Here is a 14,383-nt window from a genome sequence, read left to right as displayed (position 1 = left end):
AAGGTTGCCGGTTCTATCCACACAGCCAACACAATTGTGTTCTTGAGCAAGACACTTTACTCCAGGTTGCACTGGGGGATTGACTGTAATAAGTGCACTGTAAGTCGCTTTGGATAAAAGCGTCTGCCAAATGCATAAATGTCATGTAAATGGAAATAGCCTACATATTGCAGTTTTGCCAAATCTTCCAAGAGAAACAAGCAACCTAGTCTAGAAAAACAAGCCCAAAATAAGGCACTTGCCTCACCAAAATAAGCATTTTTCCCGCATGTGTGGTAGATTTATCAGCAAAGAAATCATAACAAGCAGTTCATTAACAGTAGCGATCCACCGATATGGGTTTTTTATTGAATGATGCCGATATCCAGATAGCAAGATGGCCGATAGGCCGATACAAAGCTGATATATCATATCACACAATTTAATATAGTAAATAACAAATATAAAATTGCTAAAAAAAAAAACATGAATACTCTTATTTAGCACTATATTTACTCAATTTCACAAAAAAGAAAAGATAATAGTATATTTTAAATGGAAAACAGCAGTTTCTTCAGATTTCGGTTTAGTCGTCAAATTTTATTTATTTATTTGCGCATGAATAAATTGTTAATATATTAGGAAGGAAATAACAGCACACACATTATTCCAGTGCCATGAAAGGCATGTCCACATTAGCAATCGCATTTACTCAAAAAATATCGACCCAATTGTACACACAGTGATAGTGAATAAAACATTTACTTTCTGGACACGTGAAGCGCTTTTACTTTGGGCTGCATCCAAAAATGCAGGCAGCTGACTTGCTACCTTGTTGCCTAATCAGTTAACTAAACATGGCTTAACTAACAGAATTTAACATTAAATTCTTAATGAAACTGGTCTCCAAACAGTTTAAAAAGCACCTTATTTTCATCCTACCTCCATATACATCCTCCGGAGGCAGCATTTTCCTGGTTTCAGATGCAGCCTTGAAGTTGATCTAGCACGAGCAGCGTCAATCTCCCACAGAATTTTATCTTTTGATAATGGCCATAAACTATAAAATTGATATCGGTAGTAGAGCTATTACAAACTATTAGCGTACAGAAGTCATAAAATGGAATTTACATGAGAAAGAAAATCGCCTTGACATTGAAAGGGTAATTATTTACATAGAACAGAACCAAAATCACAATTTGTTGAATATAAACTTATATCAAAAGATAATGGTCCAAGATAATCCCTACTGATTACTATCAAACATCAGCTTAAAAAAAAAAGATAATTAAGAAACCCACATTTACATGAGACTTCATAAAGTCTTTTTGACATCAAAATGTAAACATCCATGGCACAACACTTGTACATTGGATAATCCGGTAAGAACATTGGGAAAGGTGTATACGTGCAACACGAATCTGGGGGTAATGGACAAAAATCTACAGTATGTGTGTTGATGGGTTTATGCTTATACCATTCATTACCTTACCCCGAAAAAGAAAACCCTTTATGGTGTTTACATGAACTTACAGATTATAGGGTTATTAAGCATAATTGGTGTAAGATGGTGCATGTAAAAATGCTCAGTCTTAAATTGGGACAGTGCCAATGATGGCTAAAAATTCTGTCTTGCTAGGCAGCTCACAAGACTTTTATAGAAGCTAGAAGGATATACTACATAGTCCAAACACTATGATCACACTCATGATTACGGTTGTGGCTCAGGAGGACACAGCTGTATCAATTCAAACAAATGCAAAATGCTAACTACCGTTACTCTTGCCATTTCCATCATTGTGAGTGCGCACTCATCCTTGCCCTGGCTAACCTTCCCATAATGCCTCTCTCTAAAGCCAGACTGCAGGCAGATGTCCCTGTGTAAACCTCAAACACTGCCATGTCATTACATTACAAAAAGACCACTGTCAGCTGCACACACACAATACCCGTCTCACTCATTTATCAATTAAATAATACCAGGGGCAAAGGAACCGTGCCCAATGTAGTTGAGCAGTCCTGCCGTAACGCTAGTGTGTGCGAGTTTGTCAGCACTTGGAATTTTATGTTGAAACGCAGCCAAGGTGACAGGGAAGTAAAAAAATAAAAAAAGTCTTATTGAATCAGTTGCACTAAAGGGAGTAAGGGCTTCACGGGATCAGGGTTAACTTAATTAGTGTGTGTGTGTGTGGACAGGAATAAAGGCAACATTTGAATGGGTTTATGCTTGGTTGGACCTGGGGTGACTTTTGAACAGTGTGTAGTCCTAATCTAGTTACAGAATTGTGTGTGTGTGTGTGTGTGTGTGTGTGTGTGTGTGTGTGTGTGTGTGTGTGTGTGTCCTAAGGGTAACACTGGTTAAGTGTGCAACCGATATGTGCGTTTCCAAATTATGCGTGGTTTGTTACATGTTCGTTCAGTTATATTCATTTGTTTTGAATCCTGAAAAAAAATCCTATATTCAAAAAGGAAGTTATCTGATTAAAAAAAGTTAAAGGTAAAGTATGACACAGATTAACTTGTTTTGAACTTGAAACATCCCTGTGAACTGCATATTTCGGAGAAGTGCACAAAAATATTTTTACAAAAAGTTTTAATAAAAAAAAAGATATACCCAAGATCTAATTTGGTTTTATAGGATTGGCATCTATGCTGTGTGAGGAGGCGGGGCATGAGGGTGAGTGACAGGTGGTGACTGCTAAATGAAATTGGCTAAAGAGGGGAAATGGGTCACTGCTCAGACTGATGGTCAGAGACACACATTAAAGCACTCAGTACAGAATAGGTTAAAGAGGAGGAGATGACACACGGAATGACTGACTGCATGACAGATGTCAGTCAGACCTCAAAGGTCCGCCCTCGCATCTGCAATGGAGACACAGACAGAAAAGGGGCATGGACAATTGTTTTAAAATACATTAGACATTGGTGTTGGTTGCCATTGTAACAAACACAAAAAAAACTAACTCACAGAATGGTATGGTATAATATTTGACTGCTTATTGCCTATTTTAGCTATAGTATATACTATTTATTGCCAACTATTGCAAACAAAAGGAATGTTCTGGGTTCAATACAAGTCAAGTACAACTGACAGTATTTGCAGCAATTGTGGATTACCACAAAAAAATATTTTCCACTCGTCCCTAGTTTCTTTAAAACAAGAGAAAAATCGTGTTTGCATTAAGAAACTTACAATGGAAGTGAATGGGGCCAGTCTATAAATGTTAAAATAAACACAGTTTAAAACAAACTAAAACAAAACAAATGAAAAGCATAACAAAACAAAATAAAAAAAATTGCATTTTTAAATCAAGATTTGTGTGAAATGTTTTAAAATTTCACCAGTCCGATCAAATAAAATATATTTTCCACTCTTCCCTAGTTTCTTTAAAACGAGAGCAGAAAGCATGTTTGCAGTGAGGCACTTACAATGGAAGTGTATAAGGCCCGTCTATAGACATGAAAATGCACACAGTTTCAAACAAAACAAAACATTTTAAACAAATTAAGCAAAAAAACAAACAAACCGAATATGTAAAAGATATGTCAAATTATGTGTTCGGCAGTTCAATCAAATAATAAATATTATTTCAAACATCCCTTGTTTCTTTAAAACAAGAGCACTTACAATGGAAGTGAATGGGGCCCGTCTATAAACGTTAAAATACACATTGTAACAAACAACAAAACAAAGCAAAAAAAAACAAAACAAAAAGTAAAGCAAATAAAAACAAAACCACAATAAAAAACTAAAAAAAAGCAAAGCAAAAATAAAGCAATGCAAAAAACACACAAGCAAAACAAAAACTAAACAAAAAAAAGGAAAGCAAAAAAACCCTGAAGCAAAACAAAAGCAAAACAAAAACAATTTTACAAAATAGTAGCATTTTTAATCCAAATTTGTGTGAAATGTTTGAATTTTTGCCAATCTGATCAAATAATCCAGAAGAGATAGTCGTTTGTCATTTTAGAAATACTATCCAAATTAGCTCTAATCCAAACCTTAGTGAGATAGCACTACATAGATAGCATTTTAACATCAAAGGTGTGCTCCACATGTTAAAGCTGTTCCAAAAAGATAGGAAGCGACATTATGCACACTTATGGCTTCAATAAAAGAAGCTAAAAAAAAACAAGTTATGCAATTATTAGCTGATTAGCTGCATGCTTCACTGCCTGGTCTGTTTCAGATAAGAGAACATGGACAATATCGCTTTTCTCTTAATAATTCTACACAATAACTGCATGGTGCTTTAAACCAGTTGTATAACCCAAAGAAATTCAATCAAAGCTTTACAACTGATACTTCCACGTGTACATTTTAAGGTACATTGTGGCTAAAAGATAGCTACACTTCCATACACAGGTATACACACTCACACAAACAATTGTATTACTTGGAAGAGATATAAAAGCTAATCATGACTTCTGTAAACTAACCCTTAACTCCAAAAGGTTTACCATAACTGTGAAAATAGAAATGTTTTGCTGCTTTATGAGGTCATTGTGCTTATGTTTTATAAAGACATCAAAACCACAGACAGACAGACAGACAGACAGACAGACAGACAGACAGACACCCTTAATTAGGGGTTGCTGCTAATAAAAACAATTTACACAGACACACATGATAACAAAAACAAAACATTCACAATCTATAACTCAGAACCGCACACACTTCAACACACACAGATGTTTTCTCGATTAAGTCAGTGTGTGGTTGTGGGAATGAGAGACACTTGTGCATGAGGGAAATAAGAGTATCGTTTAACCCCGGAGAGAGCTTCATGGATTCAAACTGTACCCTCAAATACACCTCAAAAACCCACGTGCCTCAAATTATGTATTTAACATGAGGGAACAATGTCATCTACTTACACGGATCAAAATTAAACTTATACACCACAAGTTCCAGCTCTAAATCTGATTGGATGAGTAATGAGTCGTTGTGATATAGCCGATATTCACACACCTGTGATATTTAACATACTCAAATTATGCATTGTGTTGTGAATATGCAAATTATTAATACTTTTGAACGACTTCAAAAATATTAAGTTTAATGGAATCAGAATGTGTCCCGGTCACATACATCATGTAAAATGACGCCAGCCCAGGGTCTGAATTCCAGAACCAAGAGACACATACTTGATTTGAGGGCGTAGGCGTTGACCTCTATTTCGCTGCCGGCGTAGGGCTGCAGGACATTCAGCTCAGGTTCAGAGGGGTCAGGACTAGAGCGATAGGAGGTCAAACTCCCCCTGGGACTCACCGACGCCCTCTGCTGGAGCTCTGTCTCCTCATACACAGCGACCAACTGGGGATAGACAAAAACACCTCACATTAGACAAGACAGCAATGATGACTGAATTTAACAAATAAAGCAGAAAAAAAATCTTTATATCAACTTTATATCAAAGGGGATTTTTAAAACTTTCTTCTTCTGAAGTGTAAGAAAAACATTCCTACAACAGCCATAAAATACAACAGCACTGAAGCACACAGACTGTAAGTTTGCCATATATCTTGAGTATTTATGTTTTGTAAGTATATAATTAGACATTTTAATTTAGACATATTTTAATACAAATACTTAAAATGTAATTACTGACAGACAGACAGACAGACAGACAGATAGATAGATAGATAGATAGAGACAGACATTCCAAAAGTATTGGAAGTGACATACATTTTGTGTTTCGCAAAGTTTGCTGCTTCAGTTGTTGTTGTGTTGATTTACATAGTTTCTAGATTATTGTGCAGTGAGCAGATTTAAATAAAGCATTTTAAATAATTGCAAAAAGCATCATTGGCCAAAAATATTTACTTTATCACACAAACTCAAATTTCACAGCTTTTTGGCCCTGGCACAAAATGACCAGCTAAAATCATTTCACTGATCATATCAGCAGCACCTGGGAAAGTGTGAACGAGTGCTAGTCAGGTGAAATCACTCTCATTCTGATTGGATTATAAGAGAAGACTGATTGCTATAAAAGGAGGGAAGAAGTGCTTCCAATCATTGTGTTCTTGTTCGCAATGGTTGCCTTTAAAGAAAGACGTGCAGCCTCCATCGCATTACATCAAAATGGCCTCACATGCAAGGAAATTGCTGCAAAGAATATTGCACCTGAAAGAACCATTTACTGGATCATCAAGAACTTCAAAGAGAGAGAGAGGTTTAACTGCTGTGAAGAAGGATTCAGGACGTCCCAGGGTGTCCAACAAGCATCAGGACGGTCTCCTCCTGAGGAGTCAGCTACGGAATCGTGTCACCACCAGTGCAGAGCTTGCTCAATATTGGCAGCAGGTTGGTGTGAGTGCATCTGCACACACAGTGAGAAGACGACTTTTGGGCAATGGCCTGGTGTCAAGAAGGGCATCAAAGAAGCCACTTCTCTCCAAGAAAAACATCAAGGTCAGACAAAAATTCTGAAGGAAGTACGACACCAGTACATTGGTATTAGACCATACGGCCACCATTATACAGAAAACCATGTCATTTGTACATAAAACAGACTCTTATGAATGCAACGGCTTTAAGGCAGTTTGTTAAATCCATCGATCAAGTCGCTTACAGCATGTCTCAAAAAAACTGTCATGACCATACAAACACGACAATCCGTAAAATAATCAAATATAAAATTAAATGAAAAAATAAACCTCTCGTGCCGACAGGTGTCCATGTTTGCGAACACGTTTGTAAAGCGTCCATGGTCAAATTAAATGTGACAAGGGAATCAGAAGCTGTCAAACATAATGTCACGCTAGCTTTATGAGTGGAGAAGACAAGGACAGTAATAAGAGAGAATGTGTGTGTGTGTGTGTGTGTACGAGTGTGTGCGCCGTGCCCTCTGACCATCTCAGATTGGCACGTTGACAAGCGCCGGTAAACTGCCATCCGCCTGATGAATTCATTCTCAAGCTGCTAATGAATTAGCACTTCCTTTCTCGGCCCACGGTCAGCTTTCCAATCACATCAAACCATTGGCAGAAGAAACAATTTAATGAAAGACAAAAATATCAGGGAACATCAACCAGGAGGGTAGGTGGCACTTTCCATGAAGAGGCACAAATTAAATGGTGATTTTGGCCTGCGCCACCTCAAAGGTCTTGACCTTCTCAACTTTGTGCACCAATTCAAATCATACAACAATGTCATAATTTTGATTCATTGTAGTAAAAACAATTTTTACTCATTAACTAATTTTAAAAGATTAGTTCACTCAAAAATGAAAATTCAGTCATTGTTTACTAGCCCCAGTGTTGTTATAATCCTGTATGACTTTCTATATTTTTCTTAACACAAAGGGAGAAATTGTGAAAAAATTGTGCTCAGTGATGTCATGCAATGGCAGTTTATGCTGGCCACCACTTCAAGCTTCAAAAAGGACACAAAAGCATAATTCAGAAGTCTAAGAAATTATTCCATGAGACTCATGATTGTTATTAAAGCATACAAAGGTATGATGAGAAACAAACCCAAATCTAATGTATTATTTATTAAAAGGTTCACTGACTGTTGATCTCCTATGTGTGTTCATGATAGGGGTTCGAGAGCAACAGTTCAAGCAGCCACCTCACGACATTGGGGCATTCAAATGAAAACTTCCTTGTTTATCTGAAAACAGGTCCAACACAGCGATAGTGACAACAGAACACAACACAGATGCACACAAAATAGAAAACAGGACTTACTAAACAAGCCTTTAGAGTTTAAAGTCAAAGAATTTATGCATTTCTATGCCCAGCCTTGTTTTTTTGAATGGAGCACAATGATATCAAATAGAAACAGAGGCAACAGGCAGCCACAATCATAGTGTCCAAACCTGACAGCAAACGACAGATGATAAAAAGGTATATTTTCAATGGTAAAAAGAGTTTTTGTCCTAACCAGCAGTGATGAGCAACGACACTATCGATTGCTTGTTTTCTATTTTCAGCATTGCACAGGTAACTCAGTCTGCTGTGAACTGGCACCAGTCCAAAAACGTTCAAAAAAGGTTTACCAATTACTTAGGTAATTAAAATACCAAAGTAGTAATGCAACTGAGACCCTTTCTACTGAAAGTCAGGAAAAAAATAAGTCACTAATCTGAAAATGTTGTTTTGAAAGAATTTAAAGTTCAGAAAATTAAGTTACAAGACTGTGGCGACATTTTTGAAAAATTATATATTACATGGTTCCTTACATGTACCGCTGAAATTCCAAGGTGAAACATCCACTGTATGGCGCTAAAAGAGTTACATTTTCTCCCAAACAGTTGAGGATTATAAGAATGATCAATCGAGTATTAATGCAACAAAAGCTTGCTCCCTACTCTAAACCTTAAACTAAAAAGATAGTTAAATGTCATGAAGGTAGGAAATTACACCAAAAAACTATTCATTTTGTCTTGTTTCTATGACACTTTTGTCTCACGTGTCGACGTGTCCCGTGCTCTTCAAGACTCATACCCTTTACATCAAAAGTGCAGTGTTTTATCAGTTGAGCTAGCGTGCAATTTGATCGCACTGGAAAAAGCTTGTAAAAGTTATGTAAATGCAAACTTGGGATTTCTAAGTAATTTACTAATTGAGTAATGGTTCTGCACCAGCTATACGATTATTAAAACCGCTACTCGAATAATCACAAATGAAATTTTAATTTCCACGTTTGCATGCCGTGAGCAGTGCTGAATTACCCGTTGTACGTGTACGTGCATCTGATGTCTCTGCTGGCTTATTCAGAAATCTGTTTTGATTACATTGTTTATTTTTGCAATTCCATTTGGTGTCGATAGTGTTGCAGAAATTACATACTTCAGCTTCAATTTGCAAGTAATCAATTATTCGTTTTTTTGGGGGGTTTGAATACTCAACTACAAAAATGCCCCTACTTAATGCAAATGTTAAAACATAATGCCTTACGAGACATGCACTACAGTAAAAGTGTGTTTAGATGTTATAAGATAGCATTGTGTGAGGAACAGAACAAAAAGTCAATATTTATGAACTGATAATCTGCCCTTTTTGTATAAAAGTTAATAAAAGTAGTTGTTGTAGAGCCTCTAGCGTTCATTTGCCCAGAAAACAGGCACAATTCATACAAGCCACGAAAAAATTATTTCGCCAAAAAATATGTAATGTATAGGGATGGGACGATATATCGAATTTGATATATCGTGAACAAAAAAATTATAAACAATATTGTGGCATTACTCGATATTTCGAAATTTGCAGCATTGTTTTCTGTCCATCTTAAATGAAATGACACGTCAAACATCGCAATCTTGCCATTACTTGATTTTTTAAACCATTGCCCTTTTTTCTACACTGTTTACAGGGTTCACACAAAGGTTCCTGAAGTTCTTAAGGTGCTAGAATTTAGCTTTTAGAAATGTAAGTACTAGAATACCTGGAAAAAGGCTTGAGTGCTTGAGATTAAAACGGATCGTTTCCTCCATGAAATGTGTCCATCAAAGATGAGGCATACTCCACTTTCATTGAATAATGCGTCTTAGTGTGTGTTCAAACTTGGCAGGTTTGGTTCGATTAAGGCCTAGTCCACTCTAATAAGTTTTTGTTTGAAAACTCTCCGTTTTCGCCTTTCGTCCACACAGAGACAGCGTTTTTGTCTGTGAAAATTTAGCTTTTTGAAAACGCAATCCAAAGTGGATAAATTTGGAAATGCCGTTTTCGCAGTGTAGTGTAGACTGTGAAAATGGATGCTTTGGAAAAACTACGTATTTTTAGTCATGTGATCTATCCAACCAAATCAATCAAGATGGCGGCCTGTGTTATAGCAGCACTGTTGTGCCTGATACTCACTTTGATAGCGTAGTTAAAAAAATAAATAAAAATTTGTACAACCTTCACATTGCGTTCCTTCAAAGGCGAAGGGAAGTTTACTCAGAATTGGTGTACGGCGGCGGAACACGAAGACAATTGCTTTTCAGAATGTACATGCAGCGGGGATTTTCCGCAGGCGCAGCGACACGATTTAAGCATTTTAATACGTTTCAGTGTGGACGAGCAACTTTTGGAAAACGCTTGAAAATGTTAGTGTGGACGGAGAGCGTTTTGAAATGAAAACGGCATTTTCAAATGTATCAGGATTAATGTAGACGTAGCCTAAAATGAACTCGTTTGCCATGTTAGTGCAGTTCAATTGAACAAGTGTGAACGCTGTCACCCTAACCTTGGTGCGCACTAAACGAGCGGACCAAGACCGCCTGAAAAGTGGGTATCGGTCCGCTTCCAAACAAACTCTGGTACGGTTCGACTGATATAGGAGCGCAACATGGACCAAAGACGTCTAAACGGACCCAAAACAGGAAGTAATTTGCCTAATACTGACCTCAAGCATACCTGGTTCTTCTCATAGGAGCCATGTTTCCCATTACAGAACTGCCTGTCAGCCGTCTTTGCAGAATATCTTTGTTTGTGTGTACAACAGAGGAATTCCTGGCGCTGTTTTGACTCCTTTACTTATTTTATTAGCTCTTTGTTTGTTCTCAGCTGGTAAAAATACCACCATATATACATCCAACGAGCGCATTTCGCCAGCATTGTTTTGGATGTTCGGCAAGTTCCGTCAAAAAATATACGTCATAAAAGCAGTCCAATCAGGTCGTGATTTTTCCCTGATGCATTTGGTTTTGTATCATTAGGTTTGGTGTTAAAAATGCCAGTGTGAACGCTAAACGAACCAGGATTAATGTATCATTTTCTTTTTGACGGACCAAGAGTACCAAGAGAACCGAACTACAACAGTGAACACACCCTTAATATCCTTTGTTTTTTTACAGTCAGATTAAAAAGAACAAATAAATATTAATTTTACTATCACACAGCATGGATGCGGTAAAGAATCCAAGAGATTATGGTTGATGTTCGCTGAACCGGAACAATGTGATCCACTCGTTGAACCCTTTTTAGCATTTCTTAAACAAATGAATGTAAACTCAATGTAATTACTCTTATTATTATTTAAACTTTAAGCATTTAGATATTGTATGACATTATTTTGATGAGAAATTATAAAGAGCATTTTGCTCAATTTTATCAGAAAATAAAACATTTTGTCATTTAGGGTGTTATTATATCGAAATCGTAAATCTCATATCGCACCAAATTGTGAGATAATCATATCAACCATATCATCCCATCCCTAGTAACGTGACTCTATGAGACTATGTAGGAAAACTGTAAACCTTGTAAAAAATTATGAAGTGGGGGTCCTATGACCTCCTGAAGGTGACGTTCAAAATTTTAAAATGTTAAGCAACTCCTCTGTACATTCGTTGAAAAAGTATCATTCTTTAACAGACTCTATTTTGTATCATATCCATGGCAAGAGTCAGGTAGCAGCGAGAAGAGCACGCAGGAGGATGAGGAGAGAGAGAAAGCTCTATATGAAGTAATCTGCATCCATAACTGTTTTTCAGGAAAACAATAACCGGTAACATTTGACAGCAATACGCATCATCAATCATGGGGAAATATTGCGCGTGCTCCTCGGCCCGGTCCGTGTGATTCCACGGGCTGACATTTCTCCCTCTGATAAATAATCGGAAATCGTCTAGATCGGAGTGCACCAGGAAAGAAAGCGAGGGGGTGGGGGGGTAATCTCATGAAAACACTTCTCCATGTATTTGATGAATGGTCTCTCTCTGTTTGTCTCTCTCAGGCAGGTCTCGATTGTACCTCTAAACTGCTTCATACCTGATCAAACTCTATTTCTGGCCGATCGAGGATCCGAAGAGGACAGTGCAAGATATTCATCACCACACTTGCATGTATACAGTACATACTACTCATTGTTTTGAAGGATTATCGAGGTGCATGGTTCATAGAAAACAGTTTTCAGCCAATAATACATAGCAAAACATATTTCCTTAGTGTTTTTGTCGAAATTACAGCTAAATATCCTTAACCAGTCTACTGTCTTCGGCCATTTATGACTGATTTGATTTTTATTATTTTTTTATAAAGATGGGTTCCTTCATCGGAGTGGTACAAGGCTTGGTGACTTTTCCTACATTTGCCATCTGAATACACAAACAAAATTCTAAATATATTCTATAAATCTAGGTGTTATTATTAAATAGTGCTACACCAAGCATAAGGCAAAGAATTAGACTTACACACATATTTACAGAACTTAGTTGTGGGAGCCACACCATCCAGACAAAACACTTAATCTATTATAAAAAATAAAATAATGTAAATGTATACATGTGGCTTTCTTGGGCCTTTCTCACAGATCTATTTCAGAGGCACAATGATGAAATGGTGTTCCTTACATTACTGATTGGTAATTTTTGACTGATTGGACTTTTTTGTATTAAAATTGGTTTCCTTCATCTAAATGGAACAAGGCTGGGTGACTACACTTGCCATCTCAAGATTTTATTATTTATTTTAAGTCTTTTTTTTTTAATCTTCTTTATTGTTTCTTACCGTTTTTATGAATATTTGTTATTGCCGTTCATTATCTTTCTGATCGTCATCTTGCCATTTTTATACTTCATTTACTTCACTGACTGAATTTGAATTTAATTTTCATCTTGGCTAAACAAATGGTTTGTGACGAAATGCTTACTCAAAGTCTTCTCTTTGTAACACCATGGTCAGGTTTGACTGCATCCATTAAAAAAAATGCTGAACTTGGACAAAAAAAAATTGTCTTTGATAATATCTTAATTAATATAAAAATGAATAACTTATATTATGATCATATCTAGAAATTAACTGTTACAACACTGGTCTACAGTGACCAGACAGCATGTGTGGATCGCTGCAGCAATCTCACGGTTATAATTGTCAATTCATGTAAAAAATAAATAATAAATAAATTTCAGCATATGGCAGCATATGCTCAAAATGCATGACACATTTGAATATTTTGGTTTGATTTTAGTTTAATCAGGTGTGTTTTTAATTAAGTGAAAGTAACATGTTGTATTTTTATGTGAATTTGTTTTTTATTTATATTTATTTAGAGGTAAATTAGGTCTAAATACCACACAATACTCAATACTAAATTCCCCCATTGGCCCTTCTCAATAATGGCCTCCTAATAATCCCCATCCATTAAATGGCTCTATAACTCTACTCTTTCCTCTCCACGAATAGCTGTTGTGTGGTTCGTGCACTGGCTCACTATGGCTGCCGTCGCATTATCCAGGAGAATGCTGCACACTGGTGTTGGGTGAGGAGAGTCCCCTGTACACGGTGTAAAGCGCCTTGTGTGTAGTGTCAGAAAAGTGCTATATAAATATAATGTTAATTTAAATTCTAGAGATGTGGGTCTCTAAATGTAGCACAATTTGTACATTTTACCCATTTTTAGTTGTTGAAAACCAAATGTAGGTCACAAGGTTTATAGCAAATTTTTCTTATCCAACAAAACGAAAGTCTAATGTACAAATAATGTTGAAACTAGAAATGTACCCTTTATTTAGTCGCAAAAATTTTTTTTAATAATAATAATAACTAAATGATTTTTGGGAGTCCAAACTTCAATATTATTAAGAAAAAGCAACACCAAATCACCAATGATGCGGAAACTCTTCTTTATTTGCGCTAATTATTTTATACATTTTTTGCCCTAAAAGTGTTTGGGTGTCTAAGACTAAATTTGGCGGAATGGTCCCAGTAGCCAGCAAAACCCTTCTACAATTGTGCATGGCTAATTCTCAATGGCCATAATTGTGTAGTGCAGCATCTCCACCCCGAAAAGTCTAACTGGGCCATACGAACCAGCCAAACATTGACCGCTTGGTGTGTGTGTGTGCAACCATTTATCCATCTATCCATTCCTCAGGATTTCCTCCTATCCACTATCAGTAGCCATGCAATAAGCCGCCTAATGCTTAATAATACTTCCAGAGGAGTTATAATAGTGGACGGTATATCATAGAGTTCTCTCATGAGGGCCATTATTTGAAAACACTCTCAGCTTTGCAACTCTACAGAGAGTCACTCGTCAACAGCATAGCCTCTGAGAGGATTTGAAGCTGTATATGTACACATTAACAGCATATAGACATCACCATATACACTATAAGGAAAACAGACTTCAAATAAACATATGTACATATTGTTTGAGTTAGACCTACATCTGTGGAGAGTCAATTACTATACTAAAAGTTACATTAAGTATTGCAAGTGGAACAAACTTTCCTCACCCATGACACAAACCTTGTGAATTGATTTGTATTCATGTTAGCAGCCAATTTTCCATCTCTTCTCTCAGCTCAAACACTGATATTAGCCTGAGGAAACATGATGTCAAACAAAGTCGACTAATGTCACTTCCTCCTGTAATCTATTACTGGCTTCACCTGCATACTAATGAGAAACAGAGCCTGTTGTCATGTCAACCCAAACTGCCAATCAAAGTATGGGTCATGGC

The 14,383-nt window shown here is 36.7% G+C and overlaps 1 protein-coding gene across 3 annotated transcripts in view; it reads right to left on the bottom strand.

The window, feature by feature from the left end:
* pard3ba (par-3 family cell polarity regulator beta a) overlaps nt 1-14,383 on the bottom strand; it is a 195,367-nt gene that overhangs the window by 138,096 nt on the left and 42,888 nt on the right. For all 3 annotated transcript variants that reach the window (XM_052126534.1, XM_052126536.1, XM_052126535.1), the window contains exon 3: nt 5,131-5,299. In XM_052126534.1, the coding sequence (XP_051982494.1) occupies nt 5,131-5,299 (169 nt within the window). The remainder of the gene's footprint in view (nt 1-5,130; nt 5,300-14,383) is intronic.

Source organism: Xyrauchen texanus, chromosome 5 (assembly GCF_025860055.1).
Source record: "Xyrauchen texanus isolate HMW12.3.18 chromosome 5, RBS_HiC_50CHRs, whole genome shotgun sequence".
Taxonomy (NCBI): Eukaryota; Metazoa; Chordata; class Actinopteri; order Cypriniformes; family Catostomidae; genus Xyrauchen; species Xyrauchen texanus.
The sequence above is the reverse complement of the archived record's forward strand: the minus strand, read 5'-3'. Positions and strand labels throughout refer to the sequence as shown.